The sequence below is a fragment of the Podarcis cretensis genome (assembly GCF_951804945.1).
Source record: "Podarcis cretensis genome assembly, chromosome: 2".
Taxonomy (NCBI): Eukaryota; Metazoa; Chordata; class Lepidosauria; order Squamata; family Lacertidae; genus Podarcis; species Podarcis cretensis.
In genome coordinates this window covers 22,439,331-22,460,773 of record NC_137171.1, presented here as the reverse complement: position 1 = coordinate 22,460,773, position 21,443 = coordinate 22,439,331, and the positions used below count along the sequence as shown (strand labels likewise).

Sequence of the window (21,443 nt, the reverse complement as noted above, 5' to 3'; positions counted from 1 at the left end):
TGGGGGGTCCCCAATATTTGATTCAAGTTGGCACCCCTGCGACACATCCAGTGGCGTAGCGTGGGTTATCAGCAGCCGGGGCAAGGCAAGTAATTTGCACCCCCTAACCCATGGATTTGCGCCCCCTAACCCGTGGATTTGCGCCCCCTAACCCGTGGATTTCCCTAACCTCCAGATGTTGCGCCCGGTGCGGCCGGCCCCCCCTGCACCCCCCACGCTACGCCACTGGACACATCTAAATGGCAGGGCTGCCTGTGGGGCGAGACCTTGAAAATCATTTGGTTCTAGAGTGGGGAAACCATATTAAAATAGGTGTAAATGTCTACATCTACACACATTCAAACATAGAGCCTCCAAGTGTCCCTATTGTCCAGGTACGTCCCTGATTTAGAGAAGCCGTCGGAGAAATGTCGGAGGGTATGGAGTTATTCGACCCCCGGAGCCGTCTGAAGGCAATCCTGTATAGGGACGGGAATGTTTCATTATGTTTTTTATGTGTGTCGGAAGCCGCCCGAAGTGGCTGGAGCCACCCAGTCCGATGGGCGGGGTATAAAGAGCCAAATTACCATTATGGAATGGGACGTCCTTACTTCCCTCGGGGAAACAAGTCGGAGGGCATAATCTATATGCGAAACACACACGCGCACTGTGTGTCTCCCTCCCTGCCAGGCATGTTGCCAGCAGGGAAAAGGCGGGGAAGCCGCTGAAGGCCGGCCCTCCTCTTTCTGGCCTCTCCGTTTCATAAAGCCGAGGGTTTCCTCGCGCAGGGCTTTGGAGGCGCCTCCTGAGTGCCAGCCGGTGCCAGTCCCCCGACAACCCCCGACAGCCTCGGCCCGACCCTCCGCGCGCCTCTCCATCCCTTCCTCCTTTGACGCGGAAGGCAGAGCGAGGCGAGGCTCCGCCTCCGGAGGAGGAAGGCCGGACACGCCGCAGTCAGGGGCGGCCCGAGAGGCTGCCGAGCCGGGCGGGCGCTGCGCCGGGGCCCGGGAGCGGCGTCGAGAGAGCCATGGCGCGTCGGGAGCGTGTGGTGGCGGCGGCGGCGGCGTCCAGTGGGCTTCTCCTCCGCCTGGCCGCTCTGTGGCTGCTGCTCTGGCTGGGACCCCGGGTAAGGGCGCGTGGCTGGGGCGAGGGGGTGGTGGGCTGGGGTTGAGGGGAAAGGCGGAGAGGGGCGTTCCGAAAAGGCTTCCTAGCTTCTTCTCGCCCTTTCACGGGCATGCTGCGGGGCCCAAACATAACCCAGGGGGGCGCAAAGCGGGGTTCAGGTACTTTCTCTGTCGGGGAGAGATGCGGGGAAACTCGGGCGCTAACCCCCCCTGCCGCTGCTGGCGCCCCCTAGAGCGCAGAAGGGAGGGCAAATGATGGGGATATTTGCCCCACCTGCGCTCCCAGAGTTCGCCCTCGTTGCAGGTGAGGTGGGCAGAGGATGTGCGAACTGCCCTTCGGGGTTATTGTTTGGAAACCGATTCTGTATTATTATGACGATTGAATATTTTCCTCGTTTAACGAAAGCACAGGCATTGCCTCATTCTCCGGGTGGCGTTTTCTGCCGATTAGTTTCATTTGCCGTGAGACGTTGGTGTTATGGGGTTGGGAAGAAAACAGTGGGGGGAGACGGGGTGTGTGGCGAAGCTGATGTTCTCTTACTTAGTATATGTGGGGGGGTTTTGTGTTGGTGTCACTTGGATAGATCCTCTTTCTACCCGCTTGTTATGTTTCCTTGGAACTGAGAGAGGCTGTGGGGAGAGGTGTGGTCGATTTGCTCGGAACCAATTCTTTAAGGATGGGCACTTGCTGGAAGCAGAGCAGCACCTGGGCATTCGGCTTTGAAGTATGGTGGCATCCTGTGGCCTGTTCCTCTGCCTTTTCTAGTGGGCACCTGAATGCCACATTGAACTCCCTTTCTCCAGAGCCTCCTCAGGGGGGCATGAGGGACCCCTTATATCGGGAGGCTGGCTCAGGAGGCCAAATTCCTCTACCTGCCGTGCCACACAGAGGATTTGGGGTCACAGGTGAGTAAGAGATGCCCCAGACATCTCGCCATCTTTGGCATTGGAGGCAATGTTGCTAGAAGACGATGATCTCTTGGGAGAGTTGCCCTGCTCATCTTCTTCCATTGGAGGCTGGCATGCTTTTTGTAGGGGTTCCTTTCAAGTCTAGGGCGTCTGTTGCCATTTAGGGGTGAAGTCAGATAATTTTCACCACATCGGCCCTCTCTGGATTTGCTGTGCAGTAGTGACTTGAGCTCCATGGAAAGTGGCTTGTCGGATTATTCGACATGGGGAACTGGATTTTGCCATGTTTCTGAAGCCCCGTGGATCTCTCCATGGGCCCAACTTCTCAAATTAACATAGGAAACTGAAAACTTATGAGTGACTTGTGCTGCTGCTGTTCTCAATTCTAGAAACGTGGGCAAAACTCCTTTTGGTGAATTCAGATGAAGGTGCACATTTGCATCAAAACAGAAAACACTACCAGTGTTTTTATTGTTGTAGAAGACTGCTCAGTTGAATGCACTCGAGTAATTGCTGGTTTCAGTATTTGTCACACCTGACTATAGAGACATTATCATCATTTTTTTCTGCATCTTATTTTCTACAGTTACAAACTATTTTTGGTTGACCAATAACTGAACCAAAGTATAATATTTTTTGTAGCATAAGTTGCTTTTCAGTCTTAACTGGAGTACCGGCTGTGTAAACAATACCTCCAGCACTATATTAATATTTAGGGATAGAAGTACTATAACAAGGACACATCTTTTTCATCTGTAGTGATAGGATAGTAACAGAAATGACTGGTTCTAATCAAAGAACTGTCAAAAAAGGTGAAGTTACGAAGTGGCTATTTTTGCATTATCATTTTTTTAAATACAGCTGTTTGCTAATTTCCATTTGGTCTTTACTGCTCTATAGAATCAACAGGCATGCAACATTTCTCGCTTGTGGGGTTGTCCCACCTAACTGTCCATCCTGCAGTCGGAAAAAATTAACACTGAAACTGTTTTCGAAGTCTCTCTTGAAGCTTGTTAGGCCTTCATCCTCACGTGTATATTCAGCCATTATTGCTCTGTAGCTAGCACATGTTGCAGTGAAAGGGTTATTACTCAAGAACCTCTTCTTGAACTATCTGGCTTACTCCAGGGTTGTTTTATATAGCTGCAGAGATAATATGGGAAGTTGGAAAGAGCATCTGGTTTCCAGCTGAGCTTGGTTTTGTTGACTAGTAATGTAGACGAAGGCTGTGTGTTCAAAGTACCGTTTTTTTATTTATTTACTGCATTTATGTTCCACCTTTTTTCCTCCAAGGAGCTCAAGGTAGTGTAAATGGTTCTCCTCCTCACTTAATCCCAACAACAACTCTGAGCTGCATGGCCAGGTGGGAATTTAAACCCGGGTCTCCCAGGTTCTAGTCTGACACTTTAACCACTATTCTAACTCTTAATCCAGCTCCAGCGTGCTCCCACCCCCGGCTTTTGAATCCATTTATACGTGACGCAACATTCCCCACAACAATGTCAAACTATTGTGTAGTCTCTTGAGAAATATTGCCGTTTGATGCGTTTCCCCTTAAACCTGGCTTCAATCCGAAAGGTGAATTTAAGCCACGATCTCTTCACAATGAAGCTGGAACTGGAAGTGTGTACCTTGGAGACAGCCATTGCACATATGTGGGTGGCAGCTTAATTGGGAGTTTTGGGGGGGAGTTACAGTGGTGGGGAATCCAAACAGGTAACATGCATTGAGTGAAGACCTCGCTGCCCCCCTCTCTAGTGTGTATAACAGCATGGGGATGCAGGGGGCGCTGTCGTCTAAACCACTGAGCCTCTTGGGCTTGCTGATCGGAAGGTCGGTGGTTCGAATCCTCGCAATGGGGTGAGCTCCCGTTCCTCTGTCCCAGCTCCTGCCAACCTGGCAGTTCTAAAGCACGCCAGTGCAAGTAGATAAATAGCGGTTTAGTCATGCTGGCCACATGACCCGGAAAACTGTCTGTGGACAAACGCCGGCTCCCTCGGCCTGAAAGCGAGTTGAGTGCCGCAACCCCATAGTCGCATTTCACTGGACTTAACCGTCCAGGGGTCCTTTACCTTTACCTTATAACAGCATGTAAATGCGACTTGCAAGGGAGTGGTCTGCAGGGAAATGACCTTGCTGCCTTTTAAGCCGCTAATATATACCTAGTGTAAGATTATTTCAAATTATTATAGGGGTTCCCCCGCATTACTGCTCTGCACATGTCTAGAGATAGCACGTTCATATGTTTAAAATCTGTTGATAAAATGACACTGTTTTATGAGATTCAAACTAAGAAGCATATTGGTGTATTTCATTAGACCATTTTTTATATAGAAGTGTACTAAAAAGAAGTTATGTGCATCTTTTTTCAGGTTGGTATGGTAGCAACTAGTTGTATTAGATTCTCATTTTCAGTCTTCCTGCTTATAATGACAACATAATTAGGAAACCCAGTCTTGGAATATGGGTTATATTCACATTCAGGAGAGGAACTTTTAAGGTCAGGTTTTTTTAATTAAAAAATGCAGCATTCTTTTGTACTGGTATACATGTATGATATTATGAGTGAGGTGAGGTAAGAGAGGCTAAATTATTATATTTCTTATTCACCCTCTTCCTCTTTCAAAATAATCATGCTTAACAGAGTGTTGCCATAATATTTGTAATACCAAGGATTTTCAAAACGAGGACTTCAAATGCGAAAAAAATATCTAAAATCATACTTGGGTTTCACCTTTTCTCCTTTTTAAATCCTTGCATTGAATTGTTGTTGTTAATAATTCACCCGAAGATCTACAACATTAAAAACACAATATTAAAACCAACTTACAGTCACAAATATAAGGTGGGTCCTAAAAATATTAGTGCTAATTTTCTTGCTTTTTTGATTTGTGTTGCGGACAATGAATTAAATAAACATTGATCAAACTTGATGCATTTCTAGCATTACAGAGGGGAAAAATAAGAGCTAGTTATGCTTTTTTGAAGTAAAAAAAAAAAGGTAGTGGAATCAAATTGGCTGTCTTGTCATAAAAATCATACTGTTGTCTCTTGAGACAGGAATTAATGGGAGTTAGCCCTGGACCCTTTTAATGGGCATTGTTGAGAAAGCCTGGAAGCAGTAGGGTATGTTAGAGTGCTATTTTTTGCAGTCAAAGCCACAGCGCCCGGCAAGGGATTGTACCAAAGGGTGCTATTTATCTTGTATATTTTCACTGAATTTGTGCAGAGAATAGTGCCAGAATGTGCAGTGTGCACCCTCCGAAAGGGCCAAACTTGGGATATTCTAAAACTCGTCTGGTTCACTTTTGTAGTATGCATAATAAAAAAAATATTAATTTGGGGGGAAAAGCTTAAGGTAAAAAAAAGTATACATTATTAAAGGATGGAATTCACACACAGCCAGCCAGCATTGTTATAGCAGATGGGTTGGAATGGGCGTACTACCAGGTCATGGCTTGATCTAAGGTGGGTCTCAGCAGCAGTACTCCCACTTCACAAATATATGGTATTTATTTGACCCCATATGGATGTTTGGTTTAAAAAATGGTTCCTGGTGTAGTGGGCCTGAACAGGGGAGAACTGACTTCAAATCCTTGTCCAACCAGGAATGTCACTGGGTGCGAACTGTCTCTAAGCACAAGGATAAATGGGGCAAACCCCATGTAGGCCTTGTAGGCCTTCATGAACTCCATGTAAAATAGCAGAATACAAATGGAATAAATAAGTGCAACTAATATTCAGTGGGGCTGAAAATACAGGTAATGTATTAGAATTGTTTGATTTATTGTGGACCAAACTTAACACCTCAGCTTTATTTTTGCTTTTACTTGAAAAGTGTGGTTTCCCCCCTGCTTCCTTTTAAATAGAAATAATAATGCAGAAATAACAGCTCCCTCTACTCCATTAAACATGCTTTAGTGACTTGTTTTTTAAAACCTATGCATGCTATCAGGCTGTAACCTAGCAATGTAATTAGAGCACTTGCTGACAAAATAAGCTCAATGAATCATAGGGCATATATGATGATCATGCTAGTTGCTTGTGTTATTGTGCGGAAGCTCTCGCAAATGTTTTGCCTTCCCATATGTCCAGCGATAAGTTGCCAGGAACATGATACAGTACAGTATATGTTTCATCTGCCCACTGAAACATGTATTGCTCTGGTCTTGTCAAAGTTAAAAGGATTCAGTAAAATATTTGCAAGTGTGACTTGTACAGTCTGACCCTACATTCTGTTCCAGATAATAAGATATTGGGGCACACAAAGAAAGCCAGATGAAGGTTTAGATTAGGAGTTAATACATTTAGCATTTTACTTTCTTCATTGCATTTAATTACAGGACTGATTCAGGCAATATTTCCTCCTCAAAACAGCAGCCTGGGAGGGGGTCTTGTGTTGTTATGCTTCCCTCGTCTGTTCCTCCTTTTTTTCCTTCACTTGCTCACTGGAGAAATGAATTACTATGCTTAAGATGTCCAAAGTGGATACGAACATAGGCTCCCACAGATTTTGTTAGATTAATATGTTGTAGGCCTCCGTCTGTCTCAAGAGACAATGGAGTGAGCCTCCGGGGATGTAGCCAAACTGCTGTGTTAGCAGCGGCGCAGGGATCTCCCTGGGGCGCAAGCCTGGGCAGTGTGTATGGAGGTTCTGGGTTGCCCAGATGACAAGACCCCCACCCCACGCCCGGCCTTGCTGATGTGGTCCAAAGGAAATTGGAGCAATACATTTGGCACCAGCTTGACTGCAGGAGTTACTGGAAGGAGGCACTAAGAAAACAGATTTCATCACTCAGGGTAAGGGAGGTCCCATGTTAAAATAAATTCTGGATCTCTCGGTTTGGTCATTCAGTTCTCTCTGGGAAGTGGGGAGACTTGATTCTGCATAGAATTAACAACATTTTCATCTCATTAATAGGAGGTCACATTAAGTAGACAAGCTGGTAGAATATCTCTCAACTCTGATATTGAAATCGTAGTCTGAAATATTTCTTTTTTATATTGCCTTCTGGTTTGTAAGCATTGAATTCTGAAGGATAAGAGGTAGGAAATATTTCAAAAAAATTTTTTAGACATGCCAGATTCTGAGATGGCTGTTGTGTAGTAAACAGTGCATTGTTGAATAGTTCATTACAACTGCCAGTGTATTCTAAATTGCAGAACAGGTACCAAAGCTGCCTCAAATTTGCTATAGCCTTTAAAAATAACCTTTAAAGCTTCTGCTTTCACTTGCGCTGGTAGAACTTGTTTCAGTGACCAACAGCAAGCTAGTTACACCTGTTGAAACCAATATGGTACGTTAGTCATGATCTGTCATTGATTTTCAGAGGATTTAGGTAAGAGTTAGGTCTTTTCTAAACGGTCAGCAAAGGAAGATGGTAGAGTTCTGAATAGCTAGAATGGACTGTACCACTTTAGTCTCCAAGTGGAGAAAATAACATTTGTGAATGCACCCTTGCATAAACGGTCTGTAGTGGTACAGGCCACTCTATCACTTAGAAGTTCTTTCAACTCCTACTTGCATGTGTAGATCAAGGTTAATGGCCTCTTGATTAGGGACTATCAAGTAGAGAATGGATGGCTGCTATAACAAGATCCCATACACACACAAATTTGATATTTGTGGTCAACCTCAGGTGGAAGACCACTTGTTATCCGTTAGCCTGCCCCTTATATAGGGACCCAAGAGATCACTTTCTGAACCCTTTGTTTGCACAAGAAAGCAGGTTTCACCCCGGCAGAAATGGTTCAGTTTCTTCTACAATAAAATAATAGCTTCATAACACACAGAGTGGCCCCCTCTATGCAGTGGCTGCCAAATCAATCAATCAATCAATCAATCAGGAAAAAGGAGTTGGATGAAATTGCAGTAAATTATTTTGGTGAATCTAAAATCAAGCTGGATTTGAGCTCGTTAGTGCCTCTGGTGTCTTCTCTTTCTTGAATCGTGGATGTTGGCTTGTATTATGGTTGCATGTTCCGTGTTATTTTGTTCATACTTTTCCTGCTGGTTTGTCATGGCCTTTGGCTAGAACAATAAGCTTAGGAGCAAACAAGTACAGTACAATCGCATCTGATGTGTCGTTAACTTGCGTGATTTCAACCTTGCGCAGTTGAAAGCTGGCCGGTCAAAATCGTGCAGATGAATTGTGCACAAGGTGGAGAGCTTAACACCTCCTTCTTTCACTGTGATTTTGCAGCACGGAAAGCACTTTTAAGCTCTCCACCTTGCTTACTAGTACTAGGCAAGGCCCACTCAGTGCACAAGCTCAATAATAATAATAATAATAATAATAATAATAATAATAATAATAAATTTTATTTATATCCCGCCCTCCCCAGCCGAAGCCGGGCTCAGAGCGGCTAACAACAGTAAAATGATAAAACATTCTAAAATCATTTCATTATAAAATTAATTCCACTCAGATTAATGGCAACCATTGGGCCAGAGCTCCGCGAAGATTGCCAAGGGAGGGAGTCAGGCTGTGCCCTGGCCAAAGGCCTGGTGGAACAGCTCTGCCTTGCAGGCCCTGCGGAAAGATGTCAAGTCCCGCAGGGCCCTAGTCTCTTGTGACAGAGCGTTCCACCAGATCGGAGCCACAGCCGAAAAAGCCCTGGCTCTGGTTGAGGCCAGCCTAACCTCTCTGTGGCCCAGGACCTTCAAGATATTTTTGTTTGAAGACTGTAAGTTCCTCTGTGGGACATACCAGGAGAGGCGGTCCTGTAGGTATGAGGGTCCTAGCCCATATAGAAGCTAAGGATATTTGCATAGGGGTGGTCCCAAGGGGGCGGTTCAAGTGTGCACATTTTTGCATATACGCTCCACCCCCAGAATGTAACTACCGTGCAAGATGAGATTGTACTGTACCATTTATCTCTGAAAGCTATGCCGCATCAATCTTCAAAGAATACTAAGTTACTAAAACTTATGAGAACACTGTCTTCTTCAAATTATTCTGTACAGTGGTACCTCGGGTTACAAACACTTCGGGTTACAGACTCCGCTAACCCGGAAGTAGTACCTCAGGTTAAGAACTTTACCTCAGGATGAGAACAGAAATCGCACGACGGCAGCAACGGGAGGCCCCATTAGCTAAAGTGGTAAGGTTAAGATGGTTTCAGGTTAAGGATGGTTTCAGGTTAAGAACGGATCTCTGGAATGAATTCAGTTCGTAACCAGAGATACCACTTTGTTTCTCCAGATTCTGCTGAAGTACAACTCCCGCCCAGGCATGTTGGGAGTAGTAGTTTAGCAACATCTGGAGGGATAAATTTTCCTCAAACGTGTTCTGCACCACAATAACTGCACATTGTGACGAATGTGACCCGCCAACCAGCCCATGGTTCTTTGATTTTTTTAAATTGCTTTTAATGTAGCTTTAGTTCTTTTTTTATTGTGTGAGTGTAAATTGCCTTCTCTATGAACATCTTAACAAAAGAAATAGGCAGACAGATAGCAAAAACAGGAGGTGTATTGATCTCTTGATAAGCTACCATGTAGGATTTATCAGATGCATTCTACATTCATATCTTGGTTCTCGAATGTATAGTCATACCTCGGGTTGAATGCGCTTCGGGTTGAGTGCGTTTGAGTTGCGCTCCGCAGCAACCCGGAAGTAACGGAGTGCGTTAGTTCCGGTTTTTGCTGCTTGCGCATGCGCAGACGCTCAAAATGACGTCATGCGCAGAAGCCGTGAAAAGCGACGCATGCATGTGCAGACGTGCCGTTGCTAGTTACGTTTGCTTCTAGATGCAAGCAGGGCTCCGGAATGGATCCTGTTTGTATCTAGAGGTACCACTGTAATCCGTTCTGGAAGTCCATTCTACTTCCGAAAACGTTTGAAAACCAAGGCGCGGCTTCCAATCGGCTGCAGGAGCTTCCTGCACTCAATCGGAAGTTGCGTTGGATATTTGGTTTCCAAAAAAGTTTGCAAACCAGAACTTATGGGTTTATGGCGATTGGGAGCCAAAACGTACGAGTACCAAGGCGTTCAAGAACCGAGGTATGACATTTAACTTCCCTATACAGGATTGCCTTCAGTCATGTATGCTGCTTTATATCTTTAGTTCTCATATCATAGACGTGTTGGAAGTAGAACTGTGATCTTGTAACCAACACAAGGAAGTAAAAAACTCTGCCAACACATGCCTGACATGCTTTACACAGTTTGCTTTATTTCAATCCCAGGAAATTGGTTAGGGTTTGGTTTTCTGCGCCTCTTGCTATGTTTGTGGCTAGCATAAGAGGAAGCATGGTATGCTAAGCTTCATTTCTGCATTTTGACATTGTGATTAAAACTGATGAGAACGGTTTAGAAGTCCTCATAAAATGTTAGCATCCTATCATTTTCACGCTTTAACGAAATGTAAACTTTGAAATGTTCAAAGTCTAAGCATAAGAATTCAGTGAAATGATAAAAATAGACATACGGTGGTACCTTGGTTCCCAAACGGCTTAGTTGTCAAACAATTCAGCTCCCAAACGCCGCAAACCCGGAAGTGAGTGTTCCGGTTTGCGAATGTTTTTTGGAAGTTGAACGTCCTACGCGGCTTACACGGCTTAGTTGAACGTCCTACGCGGCTTACACGGCTTAGTTGTCAAACAATTCAGCTCCCAAACGCCGCAAACCCGGAAGTGAGTGTTCCGGTTTGCGAATGTTTTTTGGAAGTTGAACGTCCTACGCGGCTTACAATTGAGTGCAGGAAGCTCCTGCAGCCAATCAGAAGCTGCACCTTGGTTTGCGAAAGGTTTCAGGAGTTGAACGGACTCCTGGAATGGATTAAGTTCGAGAACCAAGGTACCACTGCATAGACATGGACCAGATGGTTTTTTACTGTGTGAATGAGCCATGGTAAGTCTTGGGTTTGTAGGCTCCTCCACTCCCCAAACTTCTTTCGCACCCTATAGGATGCTTCTGAAGTAGAACTAACCACATTTCTTCATAATGTCAGAATTCAGGAGACCCTGGTTAGTGAGATGAAGCCAAGATCAAAGCATGGGTTCAGATCCTGTCTTGTTCTCAAACCAGTGTTTTAATAAACCACAATTTCCTGAATTCAGACATGACAGGGACCCATTGGTACTTTTGAATCACAAGCAGATGCTTCCAGTCTCCTCTTCTGGTCCTCAAAAGAGGAGAGAGTAGCTGTAGCTCAATGATTAGAGCACTTGCTATGCATGTAAAAGATTCCAGGTATGATCCCCAGCAATGCCAAGTAGAATGGGAAATCGGAATAATAAGGCCCATAGGAATTTCCTAGCCAAAACTTTAACTGTAGACATGTATGGGGTTGTTTTATTTTGGGGTACTCTGTGGTCCAGTCTTGTTGCACTTGTATTTTTTAAAAAAATCGAATAAAAATCAAAAGTAAGCTAAATGCAGATTAAAACACCTGCAATTTCTGCATGTCTGTTTAGGCTTGTCTAAACAACCAGGTTTTAATCCCATTGATGTCAACGGACAGGGAGTTCCAATGTGTAGATGCTGCAGCAGCACTAAAAGATTGATTTCTTAAAAATGCCAAGGAAGTACCTTGGTCGTCGAACAGCTTAGTTCTCGAATGTTTTGGCTCCCGAGTGCCGCAAACCCAGAAGTGACAGTTCCAGTCTGCGAACTATTTTTGGAAGCCGAACGTCTGATGGGGCCTCCGCGGCTTCTGATTGGTTGCAGGAGCTTCCTGCAGCCAATCAGAAGCCGCGCTTTGGTTTCTGAACGTTTTGGAAGTCGAACGGACTTCTGGAACGGATTCTGTTCGACTTCCAAGGTACGACTGTATTATGTGACACCTGTAAAAGTGAAAGTTCGGTCACTGGATGGAGGCTTCTAGGTTTCTAAAATCTGAGTTTTAGGCTTTCATCACCAGTGCATTGTCTCACTAAAAGCCCATGACTTGAAGACTGAGCTCATGATATTAGTTGAAAAATATGTATATAGAAGAAGCTATGGATGTTCGCAGACTCGTAGCTTATTTGCAGATGGAAGGAATAAGGAAATGCAAAGTTTTACATTTTAAACAAAACAAAAAAAAAATAATTGTTCCAAGGAACATGATGAAACTTGGTAAAGTTCTGAAAAACCACCCACCCTTGGGTTTCATTTAATGGTTATGAATGCCCCTTTGATAAATAACTTCCTCAACGTGCTACTATAAAAATTAGACCCTACTTTATCTAAATTTCAAATAGGACTGTTTATTCCCAGTGGAGCAGTGGCTGTGGCGTGGCCAAGTTGCAGAACAGACGGAACATTTGCTTCCAGGGTCTTTAGTAATGTTGTAGAAAAGGAGCATTATGAACCCTCATTAGGCAAAGGTTAGCCCATTATATCTTTACTTAAGTGCCAGCATTTGGCAAGCCGCTTTGATTATTTCTTATATTCATTTCAGTGTTTATCCTACACAATCCCAGGTGCTCTGGTTGTGTTTTTTGAAAATACATAACATTATTCAGAATACTTAAACATGCTTACAGTACAATCCTATTCATTCTTACTCAGAAGGAGTTCAATGAGGCTTCTACTCATGTAAGTGTCCATGGAATTGCGTGTCGAGACCCTGCAGCCACCCCCTCGTTGGAAAATAACTCACACAAGGACACAGATACAGTGGTACCTCGGGTTAAGTACTTAATTCGTTCCAGAGGTCCGTACTTAACCTGAAACTGTTCTTAACCTGAAGCACCACTTTAGCTAATGGGGCCTCCCGCTGCTGCCGTGCCGCCGGAGCACGATTTCTGTTCTCATCCTGAAGCAAAGTTCTTAACCTGAAGCACTATTTCTGGGTTAGCAGAGTCTGTAACCTGAAGCGTATGTAACCTGAAGCGTATGTAACCCGAGGTACCACTGTATTAGGTTTATGTTATTGGGTAAATTTGGCCACAACTTTATTGAATTACAGAATGTGAGCGGTATTGGCTTAGGCATTGTTTGGACCCGACTATATCTGACTCCTGCCCGCTGCACAGGAAGTCCGGTAAGGGTAAACCACCGATGCAAACCAACTCAACTGTCGATGCAAACCAACTCAAGCTGCCCCTGGTGTTCCCATTAGGGTCGTGTCAAGGCTTTAGCCCCCAACCGGGCTTCGTACAAGATCAACACCCCCAGATTTCTTTAACAGAATACCCTTAAGCATGGAGGGGCAGGTGATTGCCACACCTCCCCTCCCACACACAAGGTCAAACAATGCCTAACCGCAACCCTAACAAAGTTGTGACGATTGCTACGGGGTAGACGAAAACCAAGTGGCCAGTGCCAGTTTGCCAAATTCCTACCAGGCCCCTCGGACAACTAAGGCGACAAACCGAAGTTCATAGCAAGGCCAGTGCCTAACCTGTGAATAGGGAGGGAGGGCAGGTGATTGAGGAAGCGAGCCAAGAGGAAGTCCTCCGGCTCGCTCCTTGGTTTAAACTGCCTCAGCCACGCCCCCCCCCCCAGCCAGCAGATTGGCTGGCCGGGCTCTGACACGGCCGGGATCCCCCAGGCAACGGGGGACAAAGTCCCCCGCCCCCGGTGGGGAGTGGGTGACCACGCAGTCCACCACAGCTCCTCCCCACAGGGAAGTGGAGTGGATATGCAGCCTAAATGACTGGTGCTTACACTTGGGTAAGCAGGGATAGGATTGCAGTGTGAATGAGATGTTTGTAGTAAGTCTCATTGAATTCAGTGACACTTCAGGATGCGTGTGTGTGTACTTTAAAATTGCAAACTGTGATCTACACTTACTTGTTTGCAGCTGTGAACCCCATGCCTGTTTACTCAGAAGTAAGGTCCACTACATTCAGTGGCACTGGCCACCAAGTAAGCGAGCATAGGATTTCGGGCTTATAAAACGTTAAAACTGCAGTTCGCACCAGCATTAACCCTTATCACCAAATGTCAACCCACCAAGAAGGTCTCAGAACGCTTCTGAAATACATTTGGGGTTTAGTAAGTCTAAGGGTTTTGGTGCTGTCCCCAAGAGCAGCTCTTCATGTGTGTGTGATGTTATAACCTAGGCTACCGACGATATTTGAGGGCATCTTATTGTTATCTGAGACATCATGTAAAGGCAGTGGGTTCGAGTTTTAAAGCCCAGAACCGGCAAGGATGTCCACAAAACAGCATTGCTAAAGTGGAGCTTGCAAACAGTTGTCAAAGGCAGCTTCATGCAGATGTGTAATAATACGTTAGTCTCAGCTTAGTGTTTCAACACATGAATGATATGCTGCTACGTAGGTTTCTTTCTGATGTTAAAGGTTGGAATTTTATTATATTTTTTAATGAGATGGAATTGGTGAATGTCACTTTTGGTCACTGCAGCAACCTGGATTCCTTGTAGCAAAATAAAATACAATATAAGAAAATATTATTCTCCCCATCCTGCCATCAGGCCTCCATTCACTCTGAAGCTGCTTTGCTTCATAAGGATAATTTGGGGGTTTACACATATAACATAGTTCCTGCCTGTCCCTCAATCCCAAAGCCACATGAGCTTTTTAGTTTTTCTTCTGCAGCAGCCCCCTTTCCCAGTATCCCTTCAATAAACTCTCAATGCCTTCTCTGAGGCACGAGAAGACCCTGTGAGATATGAGAAGTAAAAACCTACTGCCTCTGTTGCTTTGTGCCTCTGCTGGTCTTGGCCAATGCTGAAAGCACCTTCATATCAGCCTGGATAAGGTCATTTGGTTAGAGTGTGGTGCTGATAATGCCAAGGTTGCAAGTTCGATTCCCGTATGGGATAGCTGCATATTCCTGCATTTCAGGGGGGTTGGACTAGATCAGGCACCCCCAACCTTTAGCCCTCCAGATGTTTTGGACTACAGTTCCCATCATCCCTGTCCACTGGTCCTGTTAGCTAGGGATCATGGGAATTGTAGGCCAAAACATCTGGAGGGCCGCAGGTTGGGGATGCCTGGACTAGATGCTCCTCAGGGTCCCTTCCAATTCTGCAATTCTATGATTTCTATCTCCCTCTCAAGACATGTGCTCAAAAGACAAACCTTTCATATTCTTCCTCTTGATAACAGGTTGTGCTTCCTGTTATGGATTGAATTATGTGGAAAACCTTTCAGGTTCTCTTTTCTGCCCGTCCTCTAAAAATGTTGCAACTCTAAAATCAGTTATGTAGTAGGAAGGGAGAAGTTTGAGCAATACAGGGTCTTCGTTCTTGCGCATGAAGGGTTTGCCCTCTCCCTTCCCTCCCACGCAAAGCTTTTTCATCCTGAAGTCTCTTCTTCAAAGAATTCAGGTTGCCGATTTGATACGGGGTGATAGTGCTTATGGAGACTTGAAGGAGTAGTTTAAAAGACAAATGTTCACTTCTAAGTATAATTAGAAAGGTAGGGATTCACTTAGAAACATTCCTGGGCAAAATCGGATTGCTTCAAAATACCTGCAATGCACTGTGCAGTTCAAGAAAATATATATATTGAGCTGTTTAAGACTTTATAATTGGTAAATATACAGAACCATGGAAGTGGGGGGGGGGGACCGACAACTGATTGTATAAGTAAATTGAACGGAATGCGAAAATTTGTACGTAATGGAAAAAAGCATTTTATTTTTTAGAAAGAGGAAGTTGTCTTGTTCATAGTTGGGATAAGCTGTTGTCAGCCCAGAACATGGAAGAACATGTTTTTTCTTCGGCTCTGTGGAGACAGTTCTCTGCTGGCCAGATCTTGTCGCTCATTTAGTTTTTAGAGAAGAAAAAACGAGGAACACGAAACACTCACATCCTTTTGGTGTTTTAAAAATTGAAGATAATCACAATTGCACTTCGTTTCTTGAGCAAGGGGTATATGGCTTGCTTACAACCCCCCTTCCCTTTTAAAACACAAAAGATTTAACTTCAAAAAGAGCAAAAGGCATATGTTGGAGTTATATTTAAAATATCACCCAGGATAATCTTATTAAAACTCAGAAGGGAATCCAGCCATGCAAAGGCATGTTTTGGTTGCTGAACATATACTAGTGAGAGAATATTTCTCAACAGAATATTGAGGAACCCTGTCAATTCCTTTCTGCTTGCTTCCTTTTTAAAAAAAAACTCCAAAGTGGGATTACATTTATGCAATAGTTAACACCTATTCTAAATATCGTGTTCAAGTTTTCCGAACTCAGTTTAACAAACTTCCCTTGTCAAATGGAAACTCTTGTTAAAAGAAACGAAACCCTGTTTTCTTAGCGATGCAACAGGTGCACAACATGTGTGAGATTTCATGTGTTATTAACCAGCATTGGAACAGTTAAGGGGCCGCTTGATTTCAAGGCTGTTTCTTGGAAAATAATCCACTTCTGTTCTTGTGTTCTGGCAGCAAATATTGTCGGCTAGATCTCAGGCATAGGCACCTATCCAAAACAAACACCTTTGGATAAGCAAAGTTTTAATTTCTTGGGTGAAGGGGTGACATTTATTTCACAGGAGTGCGAACTACCCATATGCTTCATTGTTTATTTGCTGATAGTCCGTACAGAGGAGAACGTTTTGTGTCTAAAGTTACTAGTTAGCTTCAAAGTTACTATAGATCAAGAGCGGACTTCCATTTAGGTTTTAATGCTCCAAGAATATGTTTGAAACTCAAAATGAAAGCAGTCAATGCAGAAGAGCATTCAGTATTGAGAAGCAAATGAAGAAAATATTTGCTATAGCTATTACGAAGACCTGCTAGCATTTAATAATGCCTTTTAGATGTTACCTTGGAATTGGCAGATGTAACCTATACAAACAAACGTTAGTCTGTTCTAGTAGATGAACAGTTAAAACCAGGATCTTTGCATCCTGTTCCTGACTTGGTTCCACTCTTTCAAACTCAGGCACAAGTCTTGGTTTGCTCATTTCATTTACCAGCATGTAAAAATCCTGTTCACATTTCCCAACAGGGGAGAAAGTAGAGTGTGGCAAAATGTTGTTAGCAAAAGTGGACTGGATCCTTTAGCATATAGTCTTGAGAAAGAATGAGAATTCAAACTGAACAACAACAACAAAAAGAGTTGTGTTTTAGAGAGAGCTGCAAATGGCAAATTTATTGAGAGCAGTGTCCTGTTTATGTAGTGTGTTTTTCATTTGAAACAGGAAACATTGCAAGGAGGATGAAAAACTGTGCCATCACTTTGTATCTCTGAACAACAAGATCAGACATGTGGATAAATCGATTCTGTGACTGATAGTTGTCTTTGTGGTGATACCTGGTGGTGGTGTTGTACGAGATCTTCAGTGTGACTAATTTAAAGCATGCTGTGTGGTTGATTAAATGTTTTGATATTTTCTCCAAACTTTCAAACTCATGCACTATTTAATTTCATGGTGTAGAGTGGGTGGGTGTTTGTGTTTGTTTTATGTCAACATCACAAATGTTTTGATCTGTAAACCACATTCCGCCAAGAAAATGCTGACCCAGTAAAATATACAATCTGAGCAAACTGTTCTCAAAGATCAATATAAAGGGTTTGGTTTCAACTACATTTTACTGATAGTTAATGCATTGATACTACCAGACTGAAGTTAGTTGTGTGCATGATTTAAAATGGGTCCACTCTGAATATGGCTAACATTGGATAGAACTCAAGGATCGTACCCTAAACAAATCTACAACGTTCATCTTTTGGAAGTGTCACGTGGAGTTCAGTTCTTATTGCACCACTGCTACTCCCCTATATTTGGTGTGCATTTCCTAACTTTTAGTTGGAGAAGGATGTGTGAGAGAATTGCATAACTCTACAAGCAGTTAAATATTTATTGCTGTTTCATTTTCTCTCTCTTGTCTTCCCTACTTTCAGATGTAGGTCATAAGCTTCTTGGGAAGGCAAGGTTCTGGGTGTGTGTGTGTGTGTGTGTGTGTGTGTATAACACATTACCATGGAAGGCATGGCGTGGTGTTATAAAAGTAGAGAAACAAATTTTGACTCTTCCCTTTGGAGTTTATATGATGTGATGCAAGTGTGCATGTGTCCCACAACTCCATTCCTCTGGTCGATTATTTTATTTATCTATTTTATCAGCCAGAGGTTCAGAAGTGTGAAATCCCCTGTCCTGCATATTACTGAACTTGCTTTTTTTATAGTTATTATAATAATATATTTATTTATACCATGCCCTTTCTCCTGACTAGACTAAAGGTGGCTTTTGGATTAAAAACAAGAATAGCTAAAAACATTGGGGGGGGGGACGATCGTTAAAACAATTAAATCTTCATAGAATTAAAACTATATACATATATAAAATCTATTTAAAACATACAAATAAGTACAATAAAAACTGCACCAGTCCTTTCATTAAAAGCAGTCAATTCCCAAAAGCCTGTTGGAACAGAAGAACAACAAGGAGGGAGCCATTATTCAGAACATATATACAACGAATGGAGAGGCAAAAACTCTAGAAGCTGCAGAGCAGGGAAGCCCTCCTTTCTATCTAATCCCATTATTAATCCCATTATTACTGAATTTTCAGCTGAACATTTACACACATTGTTGATCCCAAAGTGTAGTAGCCACAAAGAGCTTGTGTTTGAAGGAAGTCACATGTACTGATACCATTGATGCTGCCATCAGCCCCCTCCCCCAAAAATATATTGAATCTTGTTCTGAATGCTTCCTTCAGATATATGCCATTTAAAGCATGTGACGCGGCAGCTAAAAAAGGCAATGCAATTCTGGGCTGCATCAATAGGAGTATAGCATCTAGATCAAGGGAAGTAATAGTGCCACTGTATTCTGCTCTGGTCAGACCTCACCTGGAGTACTGTGTCCAGTTCTGGGCACCACAGTTCAAGAAGGACACTGACAAACTGGAACGTGTCCAGAGGAGGGCAACCAAAATGGTCAAAGAAAGGCCTGGAAACGATGCCTTATGAGGAACGGCTAAGGGAGCTGGCATGTTTAGCCTGGAGAAGAGGAGGTTAAGGGGTGATATGATAGCCATGTTCAAATATATAAAAGGATGTCACATAGAGGAGGGAGAAAGGTTGTTTTCTGCTGCTCCAGAGAAGCGGACATGGAGCAATGGTTCCGAACTACAAGAAAGAATATTCCACCTAAACATTAGGAAGAACTTCCTGACAGTAAGAGCTGTTCGACAGTGGAATTTGCTGCCAAGGAGTGTGGTGGAGTCTCCTTCTTTGGAGGTCTTTAAGCAGAGGCTTGACAACCATATGTCAGGAGTGCTCTGATGGTGTTTCCTGCTTGGCAGGGAGTTGGACTCGATGGCCCTTGTGGTCTCTTCCAATTCTATGATTCTATGATTCTATGAAAGCGTGTTAAACTAAAAGCCAGTGTTTTTCACCTTGAGAATAGTTGGGCTTACGTTTAAGGCTGCAGTCTTGGTCACACTTACTAAGGGGAACTCAACTCAGTGGGATTTGCACCCACTTTCATAGGATCAGGGAGGGACTCGGGTGGCGCTGTGGGTTAAACCACAGAGCCTAGGACTTGCCGATCAGAAGGTCAGCGGTTCGAATCCCCGCGACGGGGTGAGCTCCCGTTGCTCGGTCCGTGCTCCTGCCAACCTAGCAGTTTGAAAGCACGTCAAAGTTCAAGTAGATAAATAGGTACCGCTCCGGCGGGAAGGTAAACGGTGTTTCCGTGCGCTGCTCTGGTTCGCCAGAAGCCGCTTAGTCATGCTGGCCACATGACCCAGAAGCTGTACGCCGGCTCCCTCGGCCAATAAAGCGAGATGAGCACCACAACCCCAGAGTCTGCCACGACTGGACCTAATGATCAGGGGTCCCTTTACCTTTTAAGCTAAAAGCCAGTGATTTTCACCTTGAGAATAGTTGGGCTTACGTTTAAGGCTGCAGTCTTGGTCACACTTACTAAGGGGAACTCAACTCAGTGGGATTTGTGCCCACTTTCATAGGGTCAGGCTCCCCATCGTTTAAAATCATTTAGCTTTACAGGTGCATTGTATTGATAACAGAGCCTTAATAGTTTTGGACTCCTCCACTGGATTGGCCAAGGCTACCAAATACTTCTTTCCCATGTGGTTAAATGTACCTGTCATCCCATCAGACATTACGGGAAAGATAAGGTTTAACACACTTAGTCCCATCCTTGCTTTTGGGACACCTGCCTATACATGTCCGAAAACTATTTCTCCATGTTCCAAGAATAACTCTCCCAGAACTTCAATGACCCAGGGGAAATTTAGCTTAAGTCCCTGGGGAGAACATCTCTCTCTCTCTCTCTCTCTGCTGTGGCCTTGGCTGAATTCTGCCAGAGTACAGATTGTTGTGGAACTGGCTTGGAAAGGTGCACGAAAGCACAATATGCGTAGCTTGGGATATCATCCAGGTTGCAGAGTGTCCTTGTAAGGCACTCGGAAGGGATCAACAGAGATGGTATCGGAGCTTTTGCACAAAAAGGGGTCTTGTTGGGGAAGCAAAACAAAAGGCAATTTACCGATTACCTGCTGAAGGTTGTCCCAGAGAAGGGAAGCTGGAGGGGGAGTGAGAGATACAAAAGGAGGCTGTGCGGTGATGCTTCAGTGTCTGGGGAAAGCAGGCAGGAGAAAGACCTTCTTTTTCCCTACTTAAGTGGGAAGCTAATTTTCAGCACAGATTTCTTACTGGTGTACTTTTTTTTTATTAGATTCTGCCAAATTTTCTTATTGTACCGGAGTAAATTGATCCTCCTCCTGCAGCGTTTTGTTGCTGATGTCATTTGCAGCAATCTGTATACACACTGTAGGATTCTAATATAATTTACTCATTCTAGTTCTGTTTCCTTGCAGCAGGGGTAGCTTTCAAACCCTATTTTTACCATTTACGGTGTCAAGACAGGGATGTAATTTAGCCCCTCTTCTTTTTAATTTATTTCATAATGGCCACTGGTCCCAGATCTTTATGCTGTCCTGTTCTCTGCCGGAATACACTTATTGCTGTATGCTACTGCTGCTGTGCTGCTGCTTTCATTGTCCAGAATAGGCCTACATAATTTGAGGGGGGTGGCAGCATTGTACTAAAAATAGCTTGATTACAAATGATAGTAAGTCTAAGGCCCTAATGTCATAAAAAGTATACAGTGGTACCTTGGTTCTCAAACTTAATCCGTTCCAGGAGTCCCTTTCGACTCCTGAAACCATGTGAAAACCAAGGCACGGCTTCCAATTGGCTGCAGGAGCTTCCTGCACTCAGTTGGAAGCCACGTCAGACATTCAGCTTCCGAAAAGTGTTCGCAAACCTGAACACTTACTTCCGAGTTTGCGGCATTCAGGAACCAATTTGTTTGGGAACTAAGCCATCCGAGAACCAAGGTACCACTGTACATGGGTTTTTAATGGTAGCCAACAAGCCACAGATTCATATAAAATGCTTAGGTGTTCAGATGTGAACTGTGGCTTTCTGACCTGAGCAATGAAATCAGCCGATTGATTCTGCTAATTGTAGTCAGCAAGTCATCTTAAGGCTTTTTTATGGTCAGTTTCCTAAACATTTTTTAACCGGACTTTATTTATACA

General features: G+C 43.9%; 1 protein-coding gene across 1 annotated transcript in view; it reads left to right on the top strand.

The window, feature by feature from the left end:
• Positions 1-952: 952 nt before the first annotated feature.
• Positions 953-21,443, top strand: part of ERN1 (endoplasmic reticulum to nucleus signaling 1) — a 65,445-nt gene continuing 44,954 nt past the window's right edge. Inside the window, exon 1 of the mRNA XM_079965384.1 lies at positions 953-1,105. Within this exon, the coding sequence (XP_079821510.1) occupies positions 1,007-1,105 (99 nt within the window). The 5' untranslated portion in view covers positions 953-1,006. The remainder of the gene's footprint in view (positions 1,106-21,443) is intronic.